This window comes from Chiloscyllium plagiosum, chromosome 11 (genome assembly GCF_004010195.1).
Source record: "Chiloscyllium plagiosum isolate BGI_BamShark_2017 chromosome 11, ASM401019v2, whole genome shotgun sequence".
NCBI lineage: Eukaryota > Metazoa > Chordata > Chondrichthyes > Orectolobiformes > Hemiscylliidae > Chiloscyllium > Chiloscyllium plagiosum.
In genome coordinates this window covers 45,256,622-45,282,783 of record NC_057720.1, presented here as the reverse complement: position 1 = coordinate 45,282,783, position 26,162 = coordinate 45,256,622, and the positions used below count along the sequence as shown (strand labels likewise).

Below are 26,162 nucleotides of genomic sequence, written 5' to 3'. Positions count from 1 at the left end.
TATCCGAACCAGAGGACACAGCTTAAAAATACGGGGTAGACCATTTAGGACAGAGATGAGCAGAAACTTCTTCACCCAGAGAGTGGTGGCTGTGTGGAATGCTCTGCCCCAGAGGGCAGTGGAGGCCCAGTCTCTGGATTCATTTAAGAAAGAGTTGGATAGAGCTCTCAAAGATAGTGGAATCAAGGGTTATGGAGATAAGGCAGGAACAGGATACTGATGAAGGATGATCAGCCATGATCGTATTGAATGGTGGTGCAGGCTCAAAGGGCAGAATGGCCGACTCCTGCACCTATTGTCTATTGTCTATCATCATCCATGTGCTTAGCTAAGGATTGTTTAAATCTCCCTAATGTGGCTGAGTTAACTACATTGGTAGGAAGGGCATTCCTCGCTCTTACTACTCTCTGAGTAACGAACCTGCCTCTAACATCTGTCTTAAATCTATCACCCCTCAATTTGTAGCTATGCCCCCTTGTACAAGCTGACATCATCATCCAAGGAAAAAGACTTTCACTGTCTCCCCTATATCACCCTCTGATCATCTTGTATGTCTCTATCAAATCCCCTCTTAGCTTTCTTCTTTCCAATGAAAACAGACCCAACTCTGTCAGCCTTTCCTCATAAGAGCTTCCCTCCAGACCAGGCAACATCCTGGTAAATCTCCTCTGCACCTTTTCCAATGCTTCCACATCCTTCCTGTAATGGGGCGACCAGAATGGTACACAAAGCCTTTCCAATGCCTTTTCTTTCTCAATTTTTATCTCATCCAGTTCTTCAGTTGCCTCCTACGTTTCTATACTTTAACTTCATCAGCATTTTCTTTCATCATGTAAGAGCTCTCTATGATCTCATGTTATTCTGCCAACACTCTTCCAGTGCTTTCGACCTGCAGTGCTATCAGTTCTCACAGTGCTATTTGTAAGCAGTTTTAAGGCAAATGAGTAAAATCTTTGTGAAGAGGGTGGCTTTTAAAAAGCATCTTAAAGAAGAAAAGAGTGTTGAAGAGTCAGAGAAATTTAGGGAGGGAATTACAAATCCGAAGGCTGAGGCAGCTGAGGATACAGCTGTCTATGGTGAAGCAGTTAAAATTGGAGATGCCTGGCTAGCTGGATGTCTCTGAGGGTTATGAAGCTGGAGGAGATTTTATAGCTAAGGAGGTAAGACCAAGGATAAATTGTAAATAAAGAAAGGAATCTTTAAATCAGGTTTCTTAATCAGGAGCCAATATAGGGCACTGAACATAGCTAGTAGGTGATTGGGACTTGGACAGATTCTTGTGTCCCCTTTCTATGGCCAGTTTGCTGGTAGGCGGCATTTGATCAAATGGGGTCTAAAATGGGTGTAGGAATCAGTACAAGTTGCCACAGACCATGAATTTAAATTTTCTTCCCAAAAGCTCCACACAAATTTCCCATTAGTGGAATATGGCCCCACATGCACATCTTCCAATGTTGAGGTTTCAATTGACATGCTATAGGGAAATATGTATTTAATGTCCCATAATACTTTTGTTGGGGCAAGTAGATTTTAGAAATCTTTCAGAAGCGCTCCAGCTGAGAGGTTTGGGAACCTTGGGAAGCCTGGTGAAAAGTTGAAAGCATTCTGAAAGATGAATCTAAAATGTTTTGGCAACCTAAAATGTCATTATTAGGTACTGTCATACAAGTTAAATATTTTATTACATTCATGGGGCTCTGTCCTGAAAAGATATGTTGACCATTACATTGATCAATGTTATTTAGTTTTGCCACTGGGGGTAAAATAAACTATTATACTTTAAAAACTATGAGAAACAATGGTCAGACACCTTCCTGTCACAATCTAAATAGTGATTTAAATACCCAGAATACTCTAACTTTGAAAAAAAAGACCTATTAAGCCTAAAAAAGCTACAAATTACATTTTATTTGATTGGCAAGGTATCTGCTTTGAAATAGAAAATAAACTGTTACTTTAGTTCCATTGTTTGGAGGTCTCATTTGACATTTGAACCATTGTGAAAGCTTGACTGAGTTTCAACAAGCATTCAGCAGATCGTCTTTACACTTTGTAGGACTAAGAAGATGGTTTCTGTGCAGTTTTAAGAGAATATTGTATGATTATCTGATTTCTGTGTGGTTAATGAATATTACTTAAGTGGATTTAACATTTCCCACTAGGTTTAGAGATAGACAGGAAAGTAGAGCTGAGGCCACAATCAGATCAGCCACGATTCTGTCAAACAATGGAACATTTTCAAGGGGCTGAATGGCCTGATTTAGCTGCTAACTGATCTGTTTGTATGGAGATTTCTTTCTGTGCAGTTTGAATGGCTGTGTGACTGATGCCAGTTTTATTAGATTGTAAGGGCTTTAAATTTTTCACGGAAGTCAACGGCCTTCCAATGCTAAACATAGCTGCTGAGGTAAGTGTCTTGTGAATAGTGGGGGAATGGCTACGGAGGATACATAAGAGTACAGAGGATGTATGGGGCCTATGAGGGATCATGGAATGGATATAAGAATGATGTGGAGAGCTCTGCTGTTGTACCAGAGAACATTAATGGGCCTTCTAAGCAGCCAGCCTTGGCACCTGCATTCCTTTGTCACTGCCTTGGCTGGTCTAAGGAGACTGCAGACCTAAATCCTGCCTGTCCATGTGTCTGGAAGATGAAAGTATTGCAGGAATGAGAACAGCTGATGTGTTTGGGTTGATGAAGTCAGAACTGCCCTAACTTGGATTTCTCAAATCTGAGATGAAAATCTAGTCCAGAGATTCAAAATATTGAGACAACAGACAGCATAATTGACTTCATTTAATCAGAATAAAAGTCTAGATTTGGAATAGTGTGTATTCTGAGGAAATAACAGCACCATATTGGGTTATAACATCATCGGGATTACAATTTCATGGCTCTAACCAGCAATTTGGAGAAATTCACATACAACAGTTTAAACTGCTCATGAAAGAAAGCAATGACAACAGAAAGGTGGCAAGGGAGTTTTATTTCCCTTCCTATATCATTGATTTCTGTATGAATCAGGACCTCTGAGTACACCACTACTCTGGTTAGAATATTGTGCAGCCTCTTGGTGGTGGTCTGATTTCAACTTGTTTTCCCATCCACTGGAGAAATAAATGAAAGGAAAATGGAAGAGAAAAATTATTCATCTCTGAGCAGGAGAAATACCCTCTTTAATCCCATTGCCCTTCATAAAATCAAATTTCCCTTTTCTTTTTTGCCCCTTGGAGTAATTAGTTGGCTCTTCACAAAGAGACCTTGTTTCCTAACTTCAATAATAAGGAATGATTAATGTTAAAACTAGTGAGGGGAGGAGAAAGCATTTCCATAGTTACACACAAAAAAAACTGAACATTTTTAAGGAGGCGGTGGTTCATATGTGGAAAGAAAAAACTAATGTGGGAGTGATGGGACCCAGGGAGATAGGAAGGAAAGAGATCACTTTGAGATTGACACTGTTGGAAAAAGGAGTAAGTCAAACAAACAGAGTAGTCATGAACAATATAGAGATTGAGGTAGGACCGGTAGAGTAATATGGGACTGGGATATCATAGCAATTACAGGGTGATGGCTCAGAGGAAGTGATAGATGCAGGTAGAGTTATAGATTTAAAAGACATTTGGAAGACATTTAAAAGACATGAATAGGAAAGGTTTAAAGGGATATAGGTCAGAGCCAGGCAAGTGGGACTAGGACCGGAGGGTCTGTGTGACTCTATGACGAGAAAATATAGGAAGTCTGGAATTTAAAAAGTAGGTCCTCGAGGGTAGTAATGTCTGGATTACTCCCAGTGCCATGACCTAGTGAGGGTAGGAATAGGAGGATAGAGCAGATAATGGTGTGGCGGAGGAGCTGCTGTAAAGGAGAAGGATTCATGTTGTTGGATCATTGGAATTTCTTCTGGGGTAGAGATGAACTGTATAAGAAGGACAGATTGCACCTGAATTGGAAGGGGACTAATGTGCTGGCAGGGAGATTTGCTAGAGCTGCTCGGGAGGAATTAAACTAATGTGGGGGTGATGGGACCCTGGGAGATAGGAAGGAAAAGATCAGCTTGAGACTGGTACAGTTGGGAAAAGGAGTAAGTCAAATAAACAGGGTAGTCAGGAACAATATGAAGATTAAGGTAGGACCGATAAAGTAAAGTGCATTTATTTCAATGCAAGAGGCCTAACAGGTAAGGCAAATGAACTCACGGCATGGTTGGGAATGTGGGACTGGGATATCATAGCAATTACAGGGTGGTGGCTCAGGGATGAACAGGACTGGCAGCTTAATTGTCCAGAGTATAGGTGCTATAGGAAGAATAGAACGGGGAGCAAGAGAGGAGGGAAAGTGGCATTTTTGATTAGGGATACTGTTGGGGAGATTTCACTGCGGTGTTTAATGTAGGGCTAGGGAGGGTGACACTTCCAGCCCTGAAATGGTTAACAACAGCCAAGCGAGCTGCTGCAGGCGATTGCATGACTGCTGGAGCTTGTAAGGGATATGCATAATGTTAATTAAATCTTGGAGCCTGTAAATACCAGCCAGTATCAATTGCCCCATCGAAACTCGGGATTAATAAAGAAACCGATCGGAATCTGTAACTGTTAGACAAGTGTGAATTGCTCTATAACTAGTGAGTGTGAATGGCTCTATTTAAGTCTAAAGTTCATAAGTGTAATTGTCAATTTAGTTAAACTGAAACTATTGAAAATGGCTAGCCTGTCAGACACATAGTAATTCCTTGAAACAATGAACTATCGAATACGGGATCGGAACCGCTCCCGGGGATGCCTGAGCCATTGTCAAGCACAGCAGGAGCTGGACAGGCACTTCGATGCGGCCAACAGGAGGACGGATCCCCAGCGCGCGCAGATGAATGGACCAATGGGGAAGGCGAACTGACCGGGGACTCCAGACAGCTCGAAGTCTCATTGTGTCATGTTTGAACGAGAAGACAGAACGCCTTCTCCAACGAATGCATGCTTGTAGATTCGTTGTACCAGTTAAGATTCTGTGAATAAACGGCTGCCTGCGTCTAACCATAGTTGCCAGTGTGAGTCTCTCCTTCCAAAAGAACACGCAAAGACGGGACCCTCCGGGTCCGTCTTAACAGATACCATTACGACTGTACTTAGGGAGACCGTTCCTGGAAATAAATCCATGGAAGTTATTTGGGTGAAACTGAGAAATAACAAATGGATGATCACCTTATTGGGTTTATATTGTAGACCCCACTAATAGTCAGTGGGAAATTGAGAAATAAATTTGTAAGGAGAACTCAGTTATCTGTAAGAATAATATTAAAAATCACACAACACTAGGTTATAGTTCAACAGGTTTATTTGGAAGCACTAGCTTTTGGAGCGCTGCTCCTTCATCAGGTGGATGTGGAGTATTAGATCGTAAGACACAGAAGTTTACAGTGTGATGTAACTGAAATTATATATTGAAAAAGACCGGGATTGTTTAAGTCTCTCATCTTTTAGAATGGCCATGTTAGTTTCAGTTCTTTCATATATATTTTCATACTTTTCATTTTTGACAACTAGTTCTTCATCCAGACACACGGAACAGCCATGGGGACCAAATTTGCACCCCAATATGCCAACATTTTCAAGCACAGGTTCGAACAAGACTTCTTCTCTACACAGGACATCCAACGAACGCTATACACCAGGTACTTTGACGACAATAGCTTCCTCTGGACCCATGGTGAGGAGTCACTGAAACAACTACATAGTGATACCAACGAGTTTCATCCCACCATCAAACTCACCACGGACTACTGTCTACTATATGTCTCATTCTTGGACACACGCATCTCTATCAAGGATGAGCATCTCAGTACCTCACTCTACTGCAAACCCACGGATAACTTCACGATGCTACACTTCTCCAGCTTCCACCCAAAACATATTAAAACAGTCATATCCTATAGACAAGCCCTATGCATACACAGGATCTGTTCAGATGAGGAGGAACATGATGGGCACCTGGAAGTACTCAAAGATGCCCTCGTAAGAACAGGGTACAATGCTTAACTCATCGACCGCCAGTTCTGACATGCCACAGCGAGAAACCGTATTGACGTCCTCAGGAGACAGGCATGAGCTGCAACCGACAGGGTACCCTTTGATGTCCAGTACTTCCCAGGAGCCGAAAAACTATGCCATGTTCTTCCCAGCCTGCAACACATTGTCAATGAGGATGAGCACCTCGCCAATGCCTCCACTTCTCGCCTTTAAACAACCACCAAACCTCAAGCAGATCATTGTTCATAGCGAACTGCCCGGTTTTCAGGACAATACCATACAACCTTGACACGGGAGACGCTGTAAGACGTGTCAGAATGTTGACACGGATACCACCATTACACGTGGGGACACCTCCCACCATGTGCATGGCAGGTACTCATGCGACTCAACCAATGTTGTCTACCTCATATGCTGCAGGCAAGGATGCCCTGAGGCATGGTACATTGGCAAGACCAAGCAGAGGCTACGGCAACTGATGAACAGACACCACACAAGAATCAACAGACAGGAGTGTTCCCTCCCAGTCGGAGAACAGTTCAGCAGTCCGGGACATTCGACCTCAGACCTTCGGGTGACTGTCCTCCAAGGCGAACTTTGAGACAGGCAACAACAAAAAGTGTCCAAGCAGAAGCTGATAGCCACATTCAGTACAATGGGGATGGCCGCAACCGGGACCTTGGGTTCATGTCACACGATAGGTGATCCCCTTGCACTACACACACACACATGCAGAGACTCCTGCAGACACAAACTCCTATACACACACACATATATAGAATTATATTGATTATGTGTTTTTGGAGATATGTCTCTTGTTTAAACTTAAAATATAAGCCATAACTATTAATTTAACCTGGGGCAGTGTTTGTAGAGGAATAAGATGGTGCTATTTTCTGGATCTGTAGATTGTGAAGGACTAAAAATTGCCTTTAATAGAATGATATGTACTTCTTGTCAGATTTGGGAGTTTAAAGAGAGTTTAAGGGTTACTGCGGATTATATCTGCCATAAATGCTGCTGGCTGCGAATTTTATCAGATTGAATGGATCAGTTGGAGAGACAGTTGGAAGCAATGAGGAATTTGCAACAGCAACAGTATGTGATGGATGGCAGTTATAGAAAGGGGGGAATGTCTCAGATACAGTCACATAGATGGGTTAACTCCAGGAAAGGTAAGAGAGGTAGGCAGCTAGTGCAGGAGTCTTTTGTGGATATACCCATTTCAACAGGTATGCTGTTTTAGAAAATGTAGGGGGTGATGGATTCTCAGGGGAACATAGCATGAACAGCCAAGTTTCTGGTATTGAGACTGGCTCGAAGGCACCGAGGGTTACGTCGGTTTCCAAGAGAACAGTTGTGTTGGGGGATTCTGTAGTCTGAGGTACAGACAGACGTTTCTGTGTCCAGCAGAGAAAAAACAGAATGGTGTGTTGCTTCCCTGGTGCCAGGATCAAGGATGTCTCCGAGAGGGTGCAGAATGTTCTCATGGGTGAGAGGGGCCAGCAAGAGGTCATTGTCCACATTGGAACCAACAATATAGGAAGGGAAAAGGTTGGGATTCTGATGGGAGATTAGAGAGTTCAGCAGAAATTTTAAAACGAGGTCCTCGAGAGTAGTAACATTTGGATTACACCCGGTGCTACAAGCTAGTGAGGGCAGGAATAGGAGGATAGAGCAGATGAATGCATAGCTAAGGAGCTGATGTATGGAGGAAGGATTCACATTTTTAGATCATTGGAATCTCTTTTGGGGTAGTAGTGACCTATACAAGATGGACGGATTGCACCTTAATTGGAAGGGACTAATATACTGGCAGGGAGATTTGCTAGAGCTGCTCGGGAGGATTTAAACGTAAGGTGCAGGGCTGGGACCCAGGAGATAGTGAGGAAAAAGCTCAATCTGTGATTGGTACAGTTGAGAACAGAAGCAAGTCAAACAGTCAGGGCAGGCAGGGACAAAGTAGGACTAATAAATTAAACTGCATTTATTTCAATGCCAAGCCCCTAACAGGGAAGTCAGATGAACTCAGGGCATGGTTAGAAAGATGGGACTGGAATATCATAGCAATTACAGAAACATGGCTCAGGGATGGGCAGGACTGGCAGCTTAATGTTCCAGGATACAAATGCTACAGGAAGGATAGAAAGTGAGGCAAGAGAGTAGGGGGAGTGGCATTTTTGATTAGGGATAGCATTACAGCTGTGCTGAGGGAGGATATTCCCTGAAAAATTCCAGGGAAGTTATTTGGGTAGAACTGAGAAATAAGAAAGGGATAATAACCTTGTTGGGATTGTATTATAGAGCCAGTAATAGTCAGAGGGAAATTGAGAAACAAACTTGTAAGGAGATCTCAGCTATATGTAAGAATAGGGTGGTTATGGTAGGGGATTTTAACTTTCCAAACATAGACTGGGACTGCCATACTGTTAAGGGTTTAGATGGAGAGGAATTTGTTAACTGTGTACAAGACAATTTTCTGATTCAGTATGTAGATGTACCTAGGAGAGAAGGTGCAAAACGTGACCTACTCTTGGGAAATAAGGCAGGGCAGGTGACTGAGGTGTCAGTGGGGGAGCACTTTGGGGCCAGCGACCATAATTCTATTAGATTTAAAATAATGATTGGAAAAGGATAGACCAGATCTCAAAGTTGAAGTTCTATATTGGACGGTATTAGGCAAGAACTTTGGAAAGCTGATTGGGGCAGATGTTCGCAGGGAAAAGGACAATGGAAAATGGGAAGCCTTCAGAAATGAGATAATGAGAATCCAGAAAAAGTATATTCCTGTTCGAGTGAAAGGAAAGGGTGGTAGGTATAGGGAATGCTGGATGACTAAAGAAATTGAGGGTTTGGTTAAGAAAAAGAAGGAAACACATGTAAGGTATAGACAGGATAGATCGAGTGAATCCTTAGAGTTTAAAGGAAGTAGGAGTATACTTAAGAGGGAAATCAGGAGGGCAAAAGGGGGACATGAAATAGCTTTGGCAAATAGAATTAAGGAGAATCCAAAGAGTTTTTACAAATACATTAAGGACAAAAAGGTAACTAGGGAGAGAATAGGGCCCCTCAAAGATCAGCAAGGCGGCCTTTGTGTGGATCCGCAGAAAATGGGGGAGATACTAAATGAGTATCTTGCATCAGTATTTATTGTGGAAAAGGATATGGAAGATATAAACTGTAGGGAAATAGATGGTGACATCTTGCAAAATGTCCATATTCCAGAGGAGGAAGTGCTGGATGTCTTGAAACAGGTAAAGGTGGATAAATCCCCATGACCTGATCTGGTGTACCCTTGAACTCTGTGGGAAGCTAGAGAAGTGATTGCAGGGCCTCTTGCTGAGATATTTGTATCATCGATAGTCACAGGTGAGGTGACGGAAGACTGGAGGTTGGCTAATGTGGTGCCACTGTTTAAGAAGGGCGGTAAGGACAAGCCAGGGAACTAAATACCGGTGAGCCTGACGTCAGCGGTGGGCAAATTGTTGGAGGGAATCCTGAGGTTCAGGATGTACATGTATTTGGAAAAGCAAGGACTGATTAAGGGGAGTCAAAATGGTTTTCTTTGCATGGGAAATCATGTCTCATAAACCTGATTGTGTTTTTTGAAGAAGCAGTGCTCTGAAAGCTAGTGCTTCCAAATAAACCTGTTGGACTATAACCTGGTGTTGTGTGATCTTTAACTTTGTTCACCCCAGTCCAACACTGGCATCTCCAAATCATAAGAATAATATAATGGTTATGGGAGAGGACTTTAACTTTCCAAACATAGACTGGGACTGCCTTAAGGATCGACGAAGGAGCAGCACTCTAAAAGCTTATATTTCTAAATAAACCTGTTGGGCTATAACCTGGTGTTGTGTGATTTTTAACTTTGTCCACCCCAGTCCAACACCAGCACCTCCACATTATGACTTTATTGGTCAGAACATTGAGTATAGGAGTTGAGAGGTCATGTTGCAGCTGTACAGGACATTGGTTAAGCCACTAATGGAATACTGCATGCAATTCTGTTCTCTCTGCTTTTGGAAGGGTGTTGTGAAACTTGAAGGGGTTCAGAAAGATTTAGAAGGATGTTGCCACGGTTGGAGGGTTTGATCTATAGGGAGAGGCTGAATAGACTGGGGCTATGTTCCCTGGAGTGTTGAAGGCTGAGGGGTGACCTTACAGAGGTTTATAAGATCATGAGGAGCATGGATAGGATAAATAGACAGGGTTCTTTTCCCTGGTGTGGGGGATTCCAAAACTAGAAGGCATATGTTCAAGGTGAGGGTTTGGAAAGGACCTAAGGGGCAACTTTTTCATGCAGAGGGTGGTGTGTGTATGGAATGAGCTGCCCAAGGAAGTGATGGAGTCTGGTACAATTGCAACATTTAAAAGGTATTTTGATGGGTATATGACTTGGAAGGGTTTCGAGGAATATAGGCCACATGCTGGCAAATGGATTTATTTAGGATAAACAAGTTGGACCGACGGGTCTGTTTCTGTGCTATATATCTCTATGACGCTGTGACTCTATTATAAGATTTCAATTTTCTGAATAGGTATGCTTAAAGTAGTAATTAATCAGCTAGATTAACATTTATGCATCTTTAAAGATATTGAAAGTTTCAGTGAAATGAAATATTATCAATTTTTTAAAAATTGCTTAACATTGAAACCAGTATAACCTATTTTTTTTATTCTCAATGTGTGAACAGATTGGAGCATCACTTATGTCCAGTAATGTGGGCAGTGGCCTGTTTATTGGATTGGCAGGAACAGGAGCTGCAGGAGGTATTGCTGTTGGAGGTTTTGAATGGAATGTAGGTTTGGCTGTTTCTAACTTATTATATGCCATATCTTATCCTAAATTGTTTTTTTTTTAAACCTAATCTGGCTACATAGTGGCCTTCCATTCTTCCACCCACAATTTTGATTCTTATTCAAAGGCTGTACTTTTGCTGAAACAGAAATGTATCCTTTAATCTGTTTCATGCTGTATTGAGGTGCAGACAATTACTGTTTCTAAATATTAGAAACCATCAAACAAAATTAATTAATTCCACATCAAATATTTTTTTTCTTGCAATGGCCTTGATTTCAAGTGTTAGTTGCTAAGCGATTATGTTAGAGGTAACATAATTTTGATGTCAGTACTTTGGATGCACATTGAAGAAAATGGAGCCAAATCAAATTGGGAATTGAGCACTTTTTACACTGGTTATGAAAATCACAGCATAAAATAGTGAAATCCCCTCACGTGAGTATGTTCAAAACTATTTCAATGCACCACTCATCTTCAAGCCATTGCAGCAGCATCTGCATCCACAATAAAGCCTTGGATGCCACATATAAAGATGAACACTTAAATCCATGTTTTTTTGCTGATTTGCTGTTAATATTCTGATTAGGATTACCCCATTTCTGAATCAAGTTGGAAACAACCCTTTCTACCTATGTTTCCATCATGAAAGAATTCTGAAGGATTGATATGGAGACCCTCTTTCCATTTGTATTTTAATTGATACGCAGGAAGATTTGTCCTACTTTCTATCTTGCACTGGGAAAGTATTATAATTCCACACAGTTACTAAGCTTAATTCATAGATTTTCACAAACAAAAACAGAAGGTCTGGCAGCATTTGTGAAGAGAAATCAGCGTTAATGTTTCAGATCTGGTGACCCTTCCTTAGAAGAACTGCATGTGCAGTTCTTTCCGTTTCCATAGGTTTTCACAATAGACTTGCCAAAGGCAATGCCACATTGTGCCATATATGCAGGAGAATGGAGAGTATAAGGAAAGTCAGATTAATTTGGCAAGGTCAAATCAAGCCAGCACAGTTCCTATAGCAGAATTGACAAACATAGGAGTTTTTTCCAAGACCTTTCCCAGGACCTGTATCCCAGGAAGTATCATTTCAGTTATAATGTTGCAGTGGACCTGTATTCATTGCTGCACTAATATACAAATGCGATTCACTGCATGAGCAACATATCACAGGCAGTACCTGTGTAGTGAATGGGTTCTGTTCTTGTCTACGTTCACAAGTTGATTTGTACACAAGTCAGAACATGGTGCAGCCATTTGTTAGTACAGGAAAAGTTTGTAGGTTGGATCTTTAAAATTACATGGCTACATGGGATTGCTTTTGCAAGGATGACCATTCATAAGTTGGATATTCATAAATTGGGGACCCTCTGTAAGGCAGCACAGACGTGACTATAGTTCTCTATCTCATTCTAAGAGATCGGATGATGTTAATACAAAAAGTGCTGGAAATATCGGTAATGCAGCATTTGTGGAGAGAAACAGAATTTCTCTTTTGATTAAAAAGTCATTCACCTCAAACATTGATCAGAATCTTCCGATTATCCTCCTCAGTCCAAAAGTAGGAGAGTTTGGAGGAGGGGTACCTGCGACCTCTAAAGATTGGAAAGCCTACTGATCTTCCAGCCATCAGGCAACTGACTGATTGCCATTGGCTTTTGGCCAGAATTAGGACTCATGCACATAAACAGGTACGGAATAGAGGGATATTTCTGGCTGCCAAGAGTTACCTACCAATCTGAGGTTGGCAGCTACAGAACTCAGCAACACCAAGGTGGTTGTTAAAGCCCACCCAGACTCTCAGGATGGAAGATCACCCACAGGAAAGGTAGGTGTGCTCCTGTTATTTGGGGATTATGGTTTCTGGGGCTCAGGCTCCTGGGCTGTTGTCGGCGTAAGGAGTGTTAAAATGTAAGGGCAGGCAGTGGCTCTGACTGACCATTCCTCCATTCCTAGATTAGTGCAGATCGAGAGGCCCACTACCCATCTCTCACATCCATCGACCCTTTACCACTGACTGATGGACTGCCCATACTGGCAAACTAGTTAGAAAGGCAATCTTTCACATGCAGGCTGGAGCTGACAGTTGTAGTGTTTAGATGGTCATTAGTGGATCACTTTGGGACTGACTTGGTGGGGAGTGGGATGATGCCGCTTTACCCTCCCTGGACTCACATTAATTTGGGTGAGAGCAGGAGGGTGCTAGGGTTTTGATTCACCAAATTAAATTCACTTTCCATCTCCAGGCTTGGAAGACTGTGCCCATTAATTCTTGTTTCTCATTACAGATGCAGCCTGACCTGGTTTTGTTACAGAATTTTGCTTTTGTGTTAAATGTTGATGATGACATTGTTAATGCTAAGTGGAACTGCAAGACACTTAAAACAATACAGCACAGCAACAGGTCCTCAGCCACCATGTCTGTGCTAAACATGATGCTATTCTAAACTAAACCCATCTGTTTGCACATGGTCCGTATCCCTCTATTCCCAACCTGTTCATGTTCCTGTCATAATGCCTCTTAAACCTTGCTGTTATATTTACTTCTACCACCTCCCCTGGTAGCACATTCGACATTTACCACTCTTTATGTTTTAAAAACATACCTCACACATCCCGTCTTAACTTTTCACTTCTCACCTTAAACCAATGTCCCTGAGTATTTGTCATTTCCACCCTGGGAAAAAGCAACTATCCACTCTATCCATGCCTCTCATAATTTTATATACTTCTGCCAGGTCACTCCTCAGCCTCTGATGCTCTAGCAAAAACATCAAGCTTGTCCAACCTCTCCTTACAGCTAATACAGCCAATTCAGGCAACATCCTGGTAAACCTCTTGCACCCACTCCAAGGCCTTCTTCATCCTTCCTATAGTGTGGAGACCAGAATTGCACAGAATACTCCAAATATGGACTCATTAAAGTCTTACACAGCTACAACATGACTTCCAATCTTTATACTCAATGCCCTGACCATTGAAGGTGAGCATACCATACACTTTCATTACCACCTATTCCATTGGCGTTGATGTGGAGTGTTGTGGATTTGCACCCGAAGATCCCCCTGTATATCAATGCTCCTAAGGGTCCTACCATTTACTACATACTTTACTGTTGCATTTGTCCTCCCAAAATTCTTCACCTCACACTTGCCTGGATTAAACTCCATCTGCCATTTCTCTGCCAAACTTTCTGACTCATCTGCATCTTGTGTCCTTTGACAACCTTCTTCACTCTTCGCAATTCCACCAATTTTCATGTCATCTGCAAATGTACAAATCAGACCACCTACATTTTTATCATATATATTACAAACAATAGAGGTCCCAGCAGTGATCCTTGTGGAACACCACTGGTCACAGACCTCCAGTCAGAAAAACACCCCTCCACAATTATCCCGTCTTCTATGACCAAGCCAATTTTGTATCCAACTTACTAACTCACTGTAGATCTCACATGACTTCATCTTCTGGACAAGCCTACCATGAGGAACCTTATCAAATGCTTTAGTAAACCATATTAGATTACTTACAATGTGGAAACAGGCCCTTCGGACCAACAAGTCCACACCGACCCGCCGAAGCGCAACCCACCCATACCCCTACGTTTACCCCTTACCTAACACTACGCGCAATTTAGCATGGCCAATTCACCTGACCCTGCACATCTTTGGACTATGGGAGGAAACCGGAGCACCCGGAGGAAACCCACGCAGACACGGGGAGAACGTGCAAACTCCACACAGTCAGTCGCCTGAGGCGGGAAATGAACCCGGGTCTCTGGCGCTGTGAGGCAGCAGTGCTAACCACTGTGCCACCGTGCTGCCCAAAGTCCATGTAGACAACATAAGCTGCCCTCACCTTGTTAATCATCTTTACCTCTTCCACAAAAAGATACTGAATCAAATTTGTGAGAAGTTCTCTTAAGCAGAAAGCCATACTTACTATCCCTAATAAGTCCATTCCTCTCTAAATGTGAATAAATCCTGTCCTGAAGGATCTTTTCAAATAATTTCTCTACCATTGATGTAAGACTCAGTGACCTATAATTTCCTGGATTATCCGTGATGCCCTTCTTAAAGAAGAAGAAAATTGGCTATTCTCCAGTCTCCTGGAACCTTGCCTATTGCTAAAGAGGATACAAAGATCCCATCCAAGCCTCTGCAATCACCTTCCTAGTCTCCCTCAGTGTCCTGGGATAGATCCCATCAGGCCTGGGGACATATATACCTTCACATTTTTCAAAACGCCCAATACCACCTCCTTCTTACTATTGACATGCCTGAGCAAATCAACATACCACTTCCCTAATCATACCATCATTTATGTCCTCCCCATTGGTGAAATACTCATTAAAGACTTACCCATTTTCTCCAACTTAATGTATAAATTCCCTCCATTGTTCCTAAGTGGATCTACCCTTTCCCTAACTACCTTCTTACTCCTGATATACGTATCAAATACCTTGGGATTCTTCTTGTCCTACTTGCCAAGAACATTTCATGGCAAGGAAATGAACTAGCCCTTCTAGTTCCTTGTTTAACTTTCCAACTTCCTTTATATTCCTCAAGGACTGTGTCTGATTTTAGTTTTTGAAACCTTACAGATGCTTCCTTTATCTTTTTGACTGAACGTTCAATATCCCTTGTCATCCAAGGTTTCTGAATCTTACCAACCTTTCCTTTCACCTTCACAGGAACAGGCTGGTCCTGACCTCTGTCAACTGGCCTTTAAAAGATTCTCACATGTTAGCTATGGATTTATCCTCAAACAATCACTCTCAATTTAATTTCTCCAATTTCTGTCTAATACTGTTGAAATTAGCCATCTCCCAATTTATCAGTTTTAGCTGAGATGAAGTTTTATCCATAATCATCTGAAAACTTACAGAAGTTTGATCACTGTTCCCAAAATGTTCCCTCATGTAAACCTTGATCACCGGGCCAGGCTTATTCCACAAAACAAGGTCTCAAGTGGCCCCTTCCTGAGTTGGACAATTTACATATTATTTCAAGAAGCCCTCCTGGATTCGTTTACAAATTCTGCTCCATCTATGCCCCTGGCACTAAGAGAGCCCCAGCCAATATTGGGGAAGCTAAAATCACCCACTACAACAATCTTGCTAGGAACTGACTCATCTAACACACCTTATTAGATTAATTTCAGACCTTTTGCACAGAACAGGGTACTGTACAGTCAATTAAAAATGTGCATCTTACCAAACTCTTCTCAGATTTGTTAAACTCATTACTCACCTTAGTTAACAATCACTTCCTAATTTGGAGCCCAATTCACATTTTTGTAAAAGGGAAACTGATAATAAACTAATTTATTCTCATAGTAAACTGATTTATTTCACTGGATTTATTTCAATTATTTACAAAAACATATAAGCTCTTTCCATCACTGACAACAAATGATTTCTGCATCATATTCTAACAAATCTTTGACAGACATGGGACAGACTATCATGGATCCTAAGTACCCTTGTCCATAAGTCAGAAGCTTTTGTGGAAAGTTGATAGAACAAACCTTTTTGCTGTTCCTGTTTCATCAACTTGTTTCTTCCCTCTACATATGCTGCCTGACTCTGCTTGGTATTTAGATTTCTCTAATGTTGTTTCACATTTTCAGCATCAGCAGAAATTTCCTTTTGCCTAAGATTGAAAGATGACTTGATCCCGATAACTTTCCTCACAATTGAACATTTGAACAACATCATGTATGGGGAAAGCAGTTGGATCATTCCAAGCATGGGCTTTTATTGGAGTTCATTGTCATACTTACATGAGCAAAGATGCAGAAATGTTCCCCTCATCCCACTGCAACCTTGGAATTTTCTCAAGTGATGGGATGCTTTTGGCCATCACTCGCCTCCTCTTTAAGTCGTTGCCGTTAAGTCTTTCATCACTGAGAAAATGATGTTAGGTTTGTAAGCATCAATGGTGTAGTGCAGTCCAACTTTGACCAGCATTTGATGCCAAAGCATGTTCACTCTGTATGAATTGCGAAGAGGGCACTGACGATACGTGATTTCCCTGACTGGTTTTGATGGCTCAAGCACAGCATGAGCTGACTACTGACTATGGCCAAGTGTGTGCAGATTGTGCCCATGACTGACAGAACCATGACCACCTGACTGATCACATCGCTTCCCCCCACCCCAACCGAATGGACTGGGATCTTGCCCCCATCAGTTTCTGACATGGCCATTTGGTTGAATGAACGTGCAATGTGTTTGCTGCTCAGGCAGCTGGCACTTGCTATTGGGATTAGATTGATGTCTTACTGTACTGTACAACAAGATGTCACCCTCGCATGCCAGACAGATCACTACTGACAAGCGTAATAAGCAGCCTGTCCCTGTACTTGCACACAGGAGCATATCAGTACAGCAGTATTGTAGCTTCCAGCTCCAGCTGGGAGGCATGGCCTAGAAAGGTAAAGATTTTGGGAATATACAGATGGGTGCATGTGAGTTGTTGTAAGTGAGCAGGTCTGAGATGCATCCTGGTCTAATCTGTGATCTGGGTGCCTGTTCATGTGCACAGTGTCCCTGCAGTAGCCTGTCAATGCTAGTGGCTGGTGTTTCCTGCAATATGAGTGTGTGTTTACTAAACAGTCTGCAAGTGGAACAGAGAGGTGCCACAATGGACGTGTGGGTTCAATAAATGTCAGATACCAATGTCCATGGAAGAGGGGAATATGCAGCTGGTTTCTGTGGATCTCACCCTGAGATGATTCTTTTGGTGTTGATCATCACAGAGGCCCCCTTAGAGCCTGTGGCAAGCTGAAGCCACCAAGTATCTTGCTCAGGTTTCCACCTGGAGAATTCTCAATGTCTAGTTTGTTTGGCAGATTTAGCAGAATAGAAAGCTGAATGTTAATGAGCTAAGTTCAACTGTTAATAAGATGATTTATAAGCTTTAATTCCCCCTTAAATAGAGTCATAGAGATGTACAGCACAGAAACAGACCCTTCCGTCCAACTCATCCATGCCGACCAGACATCCTAAACTAATCTAGTCCCATTTGCCAGCTCTTGGCCCAGATCCCTCTAAACCCTTCCCATTCATATACCCATCCAGATGCCTTTTAAATATTGTAATTATATTAGTTTCCACCACTTCCTCTGGCAGCTCATTCCATACCTGCACCACTCTGCATGAAAAAGTTGCCTCTTAGGTCCCTTTTAATTTTTTCCCTCTCACCCTTTAGTTCTGGACTCCCCCACCCCAGGGAAAAAGACTTTGTCTATTTACCCTATCCATGCCCCTTATGATTTTATAAACCTCTCTAAGTCACCCCTCAGCCTCCAAGCTTCCTATAGCAGGAAGACCAGAATTGAATGCAGTGTTCCAAAAGTGGCCTAACCAATGTCCTGTCAGTCACAACATGACCTCCCACCTACTGTACTTAATACATTGACCAGTAAAGGTAAGCATACCAAACAGCCCTTCTTCACTTTCATATCTACCTTGGACTCCACTTTCAAGGAATTATTAACCTACACTCCAAGGTCTTTGTTCAGCATCTCACACTTATCTAAATCAAACACCATCTGTCACCGCTCAGCCCATTGGCCCATCTGATCAAGATCCCATTGTATTCTGAGGTAACCATCATCGCAGTCCACTACACCTCCAATTGGCAAGTCGCCACTGCCAGTGAGAAATTTGCCTCACTATTTGGCAGATGGATTAAAGATACAGTAAGGTAATCCAGCATCAAAATAAGCCTCTCGCCTGATTTTGCCCATAAATCTCATCATAGGCTGTCACTCAGACCTCTGAAAGATTCTGCCTTGGCCTCACATTTACACAAGATGAAACTTAAAGTAGACAGCACACTGGTTTAAAATAAGGCACAAAATATTTTTAATTTACTCATGGAATAGCCGATCTCGAGTTGCCCTTAAGAATGTGGTGGTGAGCTGCCTTCTTGAACTGCTGCAGTCCTTGTGCTCTAGGTATACCCATTAAGGAGGAAATTCCAGGCTTTTGACCAAGTGACAGTGATGGAATGGTGATATATTTCCAGGAAGGTAGGTCGCTTGGAGTGAAACTTGTTGGTGGTGGTGTTCCCAATTTTCTGCTGTCGTGCCCTTCTGAATGGAAGTGGTTGTGGGTTTGGAAGACTCTATGTAAGGATCTGCTCACTGCTCACAATCCCTTTTTGTCAACAGTTAGATGTTTATTCTTAAAAATGAAATGATTTTGTATACTGGACAAGATATACTCACCGTAATGCACATTATATATGACACATTTAATATTCAGTTTAGAGAAGAGTTGGAAAAGAAACTATTCCTTTGTGTTCCTTGTGAGTTGAATGCATATTTTAAATTTCTTAGACAAGGTTTGATATGATATATTAATATACTGTTACTCTGAACACAAGCAGAGGGCTGACTTCTACTGTCTGTTGTTTTAGGCTTCTTGGCTTCTCCTGGCACTTGGCTGGATATTTGTTCCTGTGTACATTGCTGCTGGCGTGGTCACTATGCCTGAGTATTTGAAGAAAAGGTTTGGAGGGCAGAGAATCAGAATCTACATGTCTGTGCTTTCTCTGATTCTGTACATGTTCACGAAGATATCGGTGAGTGGGAGAAATAATGCTGTGTTGTTTCATTAGATAGGATAGCTGAGTAGACAAAAGATTGGCAGGGGGAATATAATTGGGAAATATGAATGCCACTTTGGTAGGAAGATTAGAAAAGCAGTATTCAAATGGAGAGAGAGATTGTAAAATTTGGTGGTCTAGAGTATACAGTATCCTGGTAAATGAATCACAGAAGGTGAGTATGCAAGTGATTAGGAAGACAAGTTGGATGTTGGTGTTCATTACATGGGGAATGGATTTTAAAAATGGGGAACTTTTACTGCTGTTAAGATAGTGTCTTGGTGAAACACTTTGAGTATTGTTACAGTTGTGTAACTCCTATTACAAAAAAGTACAATTGTGTTGAAAGCAGCTCAGGGAAGGTTCACTGATTAATACCTGTTGAAGAACGGTTGAACAAGTTGGGCTTGTATCCGTTGGGAGTTTAGAAAAATGAAACCTGATCTTATTGAAAAATGAATTTGGAGATGCCGGTGTTGGACTGGGGTGGACAAAGTTAAAAATCACACAACACCAGGTTATAGTCCTACAGGTTTATTTGGAAGCACTAGCTTTTGGAGTGCTGCTCCTTCATCAGGTGGTTGTCACTTGATGAAGAACCACCTGATGAAGAAGCAACACTCCGAAAGCTAGTGCTTCCAAATAAACCTGTAGGACTATAACCTGGTGTTGTGTGATTTTTAACTTATTGAAATATATAAGATTTTGAGAGGACTTCATGGGTTGCATACCTGGGGCACATTTTCTCTGGTGGGAAAAACTAGAAATAGGAGACAGAGTTTAAGAATAAGAGCTGTCTACTTTAAGATAAAGATGAGAATACTTCTTTTTGTCAAAGGTTATAAGCATAGCAATGACCTCCCCAGAAAGCAGCAGAAACTGTGTCATTGAATTTATTTAAGGCTGAATTAGGGAGATTTCTCATAAACAACGGAATTAAAGTGGGCGGCACGGTGACACAGTGATTAGCACTGCTGCCTCACAGCACCTGAGACCCGGGTTCAATTCCCGCCTCAGGCGACTGACTGTGTGGAGTTTACACATTCTCCCCGTGTCTGCATGGGTTTCCTCCGGGTGCTCCGGTTTCCTCCCACAGTCCAAAGATGTGTGGGTCAGGTGAATTGGCCATGCTAAATTGCCCATAGTGTTAGGTAAGGGGTAAATGTAGGGGTATGGGTGGGTTGCGCTTCGGCGGGTCGGTGTGGACTTGTTGGGCCGAAGGGCCTGTTTCCACACTGTAATGTAATCTAATCTAATCTAATCTAAAAATTATGGGAGGCAGAGAGGAAAGTGGGATTGAGAGTACAACCAGATCATTCATGATCTTATTGAATGATGGAGCAGGCCCAAAGGGCCAAATCACCTATTCCTGCTCTTAAATCTCATATTCCAGTCATTAGATAATGCTTGGAGAAGCACCATGTTTTGTTGGTACCTAGGTTAGATTTCCACATTTCTCTGAAATCACAAGAACTGCTTCAGTTCAACTTCAGTCTCAAACGTTCATGTGCAATTCTTGTAGTGAAGTTTTTCACATTAGTCTTGTGTGTACAGCACTCGCTTAGCTCAAATTTGCCCTGCACTATTTTGCAAGCTTACTTTATTTCATCAAAATTGCAAAATACTGCAGCAAATTTTGGAATAAATGCAGAAATAGCTGGAGATAGTCTGAAGGTCAGGCACCATCTGTGAGGCAATCAGTGAATAATGATTATTTCCACAGATGGACACTATTTAAAAAATACAGCAGAACAAAGAGAAAGAGGATTGAAGCAATCATATATAACCTTTACACACACAGTTACATATATGTGCATGTTTGCAAGCTCACTCCAATGCCTGTGAAGTAAGAAATAAAAATGGAAAAAGGATTCAATTCCATGACAAGAATGAAATTAATATGAGACAATTGAAGGTATGATGAGCATGAGCAAAATTAAAGAGTGCAGTCTGTGTGTTAATAGATTAAGTAGCAATGGGTAAGGTGGGTAAAAATAGAAACAGGGAAACCTGGCTAAGCCAAAGGGGATCTAGTGGTTCAGGCCCTGGGAGGGAAGATGGCAGATTAACACCAATTGTGCTGATGATACCGCTTTCACAGTTTTTTAAAGCGATGTTCCTGCCTATAACAACAAGATATTCCCTCCTGTACAACCTTGCAAGTGTGATTTGTTTCACCTGTTCCTCCTCCGTTGATTTTTATTGTTTTCTTATTCTCCTTAATGCTTCCTAATCCATTTTCATATTCTCACTTCTTTCTTTCCTCTTCTTCTTGTACATGCTCTTACTATACAGATTAAAACACACAGTGCTGGTTACTTGGACCCAGTTCATTGACACTGAAACACAAATAACTAATGGTGTTGGATTCTGTTCTTGCACAATTAGTTGAACTGTGAAGTTGGCTGTCGCTTGATTAGCATTATTGAGTGTGCAGTAAGATAGGGAGTGTTTCTCTCACTGATGACCAAATATAGTATTTTTACCAACAACCAGGGTCATTTTGCCCTCCTATATTTCTTGATGTGATTGATTTTTTTTCTCTGAAACCTGGCACAGTGCTATTAGTTACATTAAAAGAAAACTATTTGTTCTTGAGCATAATTTACATTCACAGAAAGAAATGACAAACCCATAAATCTTACAGATGGGCAGAAACCACTAACCTTGAACACCCAGCAAGTAATATAAGTTGCACCAAACCGATTCATTTCTTCATTGCTAATTGAACTACTGTATATGATTCACCTTCATTTCCTTAATATAAGTTAACCTCACCGTTTTGTTTCCTGATAACTTTACCTACTGTACTAAATTTCTTCTTCTGACAATTTGTAACCAGCAGTCGAAAGATGCACTAGGCTGGTTTTGATAACTAGGCAAAAGTGAGGACTGCAGATGCTAGAAACCAGAGTTTAGATCAGAGTGGTGCTGGAAAAGCACAGCAGGTCAGGCAGCATCCAAGGAGCAGGAAAATTGACGTTTTGGGCAAAAGCCCTTCATCATTAGATAACTACTGATGAACTGATGATTCTTCTAGTCTCTTTCCTCAGGGATATGTGAAATTGACAAAGGCCAGTCCCCTCACCAATAGGAAAAGTTATGTTAGTCCAAGCTCTGGTATCAAGACCTGGACTATCAAATTACAGGTAGTTAAGAAAATTGGGAAATTTCCCAACTTGACACATTTATTTCAGAAGAGAAAATGAGGTCTGCAGATGCTGGAGATCAGAGATGGAAATGTGTTGCTGGAGAAGCGCAGCAGGTCAGGCAGCATCTAGGGAACAGGAGAATCGACGTTTCGGGCATTAGCCCTTCCTGAAGAAGGGCTAATGCCCGAAACGTCGATTCTCCTGTTCCCTAGATGCTGCCTGACCTGCTGCGCTTCTCCAGCAACACATTTCCATCACATTTATTTCAGAAGAAAGTGTATCGAAAGGTGTACTTGTCCAATGGGATAACAGTAGGTGTGTGCTGGGGTTGAGTCCTATACTCAGGTCTGAGGCAGCTGCTGGAGATGCTGAATGCCAACAAGAACTGGTTATAGTTCTTTGGGACTTCAGCCCAGCTGCTGTGTTCAATAATAGGCCATCTAGCCCTCACCCCTCATAGCTGTTCCCACACCACACATTTCCCAAGCCAACCTCTGCCTGCCACCCACCCCAATAGTCCTTCATATTTATCATGCAAACCTATGCCCCTCCACTCATCGCCAATATCCCCTACATATTTCATTGCAATCCAAATGGACCTCATTGAACATATACTCTGTACAGAACTATTGAACCCTATAGTGACAATAGCATCTATAGATGCAGTTCATAAGTTACTTTATAAACAGCTATTACTACAACCCCATAAAAGTGCACTCAACCAGATATTTAAACTATCTTTCTGATAAACCTGTTCAGAGATGTTTTCACACATTTCTGAAGCAGGTGGGACTTAAATCTGAGTCTCAAGTGTGTTGGTGGGAAAGTACAGCAGGTCAGGCAGCATCTGAGGAGCAGGAGAATTGACGTTTCAGGCATAAGCCCTTCATCAGGAATGAGGCTTGTGGGTCGGGGGCTGAGAGGTGAATGGGTGGGGGGCTGGGGTTGGGGTTAAGGTAGCTGAGAAAGCGATAGGTGGATGAAGGTGAGGGAGAAGGTGATAGGTCAGAGGAGGGAGTGATGGATGGGTGCGGAGGGCAGTGACGAGTTGGAGGCTGAGAACTGGGATAATGTGGGGGAGGGGAAATGAGGAAGCTGTTGAAATCCACATTGATCCTGTGTGGTTGTAGAATCCTAAGGCAGAGTATGAGGCATTCTTCCTCGAGGCATTGGGTGGTAACAGTTTGGCGGTGGAGGAGGCCCAGGACCTGCATGTCCTTGACAGAGGGCAGCACGGTGGCTCAGCGGTTAGCACTGCTGACTCACAGCACCAGGGTCCCAGGTTTAATTCCAGCCTCGGGCAACTGTCTGTGTGGAGTTTGCACATTCTCCCCGTGTCTGCGTGGGTTTCCTCTGGGTGCTTCGGTTTCTACCACAGTTCAAAGATGTACAGGTCAGGTGAGTTAGCCATGTTAAATTGCTCATAGTGATAGGTGCATTAGTCAGCGGGGGCTGGGTTGCTCTTCGGCAGGTCGGTGTGGACTTGCTGGGCTGAAGAGCCTGTTTTCACACTGTAGGGAATCTAATCTAATCTAGTAGGAAGGGGAGTTGAAGTGTTCAGTCACGGGGTGGTGGGGTTGATGCTGTGAGTGTCCCAGAGATGTTCTCTGAAACAATCCGCAAGAAGGCCTCTCTGGTCCAGGAACAGGGACACTACCAATACGCCCCTAACAAGAGGGCCCCTAACCAGACATTTAAAATAATAATAACAGAAACTATAAGCACCTGACACCGTTTTATCATCTTTAAAGAAACATTGAGCTTGGTGGCATCTTGCAGCGCAGTGGTAGTGTCCCTGCCTTTGAACTAGAAGGCCTGGGTTCAAGTCCTACCTGCTTTGGATGTGTGTAATAAAGTCTCTGAATAAGTTGATTGGAAAATATAAACATTGAGAAAACTGTCTATCAAGCAGTGTTTCCGCTGTGTGGAGCTTTTTCAGCAACTAAAAGTCAGCCTCTCGGACAAATGTGCAAAATGAGAATTGGCTGGGGTCCAAGGCATCAATTAGTTCATTCTGTTTGGAAGTAAACCTGATTGATTTTGTTGAGTAGTTGTCCAACTTGGTGATTCCCCCACCAGCAACTGCAAAATGACGGACTTTGCCCTCCACTGTCTTGCCTGAAGCTTAAATTGAGGAATGTCAGTAAAATGACAGGTCCCCACCCTGCACTCTTCCTCTTGATCAAAGTCTCCATCCATCTCTGACTCCAAACCCTTCTCCAGAGCGTAGGCATAAAATCATGTTGATTTTCCTAGCCTCAATCAAGACAGGTCTTGTAATTTGGCTTCAGGTCAGCAGCCTAGTGTCTGTAATCAACTGTAAATTATTTACTATCATCTCTTAGTAATGGAATAAAATGGAATGTTTGAGATCAAAGATCTTGAAAGTATGAAATGCTGATGGCTCCACAAACGTGGCCTGAAAACAAGAAACTGTCCCACATAAAGAGGACATTGTAATAAATAATAAATGATTTACAGGACTTGGTAAACCGTTGTGAATCATTTAACATATATGACATCATTGAAAAGCCTTAATTAAATTTTCTCCTGTCACTATAATTGTTACTTTAAAAGCAGATGAGAAATTATCACCAATATTTTGTTTAAGTGACGAATTAAGCAGTCTGAAGCTTTTGTTATTGTTTGCCTATCTTTAATGGTTAAGAAAAACAAGGAAGCATATGAAAGGTATAGACAGGATAGATTGAGTGAATCCTTAGAAGAGTATAAAGGAAGTAGGAGTATACTTAAGAGGGAAATCAGGAGGGCAAAAAGGGGACATGAGATAGCTTTGGCAAATAGAGTTAAGGAGAATTCAAAGAATTTTTACAAAGGACATTAAGGACAAAAGGGTAACTAGGGAGAGAATAGGGCCCCTCAAAGATGAGCAAGGCGGCCTTTGTGTGGAGCCGCAGAAAATGGGGGAGATCCTAAATGAGTATTTTGCATCAGTATTTACTGTGGAAAAGGATATGGAAGATATAGACTGTAGGGAAATAGACGGTGATATCTTGCAAAATGTCAATATTACAGAGGAGGAAGTGCTGGATGTCTTGAAACGCATAAAAGTGGATAAATCCCCAGGACCTGATCAGGTGTACCCTAGAACTCTGTGGGAAGCTAGAGAAGTGATTACTGGGCCTTTTGCTGAGATATTTGTTTCATCGATAGTCACAGGTGAGGTGTGGGAAGACTGGAGGTTGGCAAACGTGGTGCCACTGTTTAAGAAGGGTGGTAAGGACAAGCCAGGGAACTATAAACCAGTGAGCCTGACGTCGGTGATGGGCATGTTGTTGGAGGGAATCCTGAGGGAGAGGATGTACATGTATTTTGAAAGGCAAGGACTGATTAGGGATAGTCAACATAGTTTTGTGCATGGAAAATCATGTCTCACAAACTTGATTGAATTTTTTGAGGAAGTAACAAAGAAGATTGATGAGGGCAGAGCGGTAGATGTGATCTCTATGGACTTCAGTAAGTCCATAGGTTCGACAAGGTTCCCCATGGGAGACTGGTGAGCAAGGTTAATGATAAATGCAAGGTGCTGCATTT

The 26,162-nt window shown here is 42.1% G+C and overlaps 1 protein-coding gene across 2 annotated transcripts in view; it reads left to right on the top strand.

The window, feature by feature from the left end:
- Nucleotides 1-26,162, top strand: part of slc5a9 (solute carrier family 5 member 9) — a 107,612-nt gene that overhangs the window by 7,931 nt on the left and 73,519 nt on the right. For both annotated transcript variants that reach the window (XM_043699241.1, XM_043699242.1), the window contains exons 3-4: nucleotides 10,725-10,829; nucleotides 19,267-19,431. In XM_043699241.1, the coding sequence (XP_043555176.1) occupies nucleotides 10,725-10,829; nucleotides 19,267-19,431 (270 nt within the window). The remainder of the gene's footprint in view (nucleotides 1-10,724; nucleotides 10,830-19,266; nucleotides 19,432-26,162) is intronic.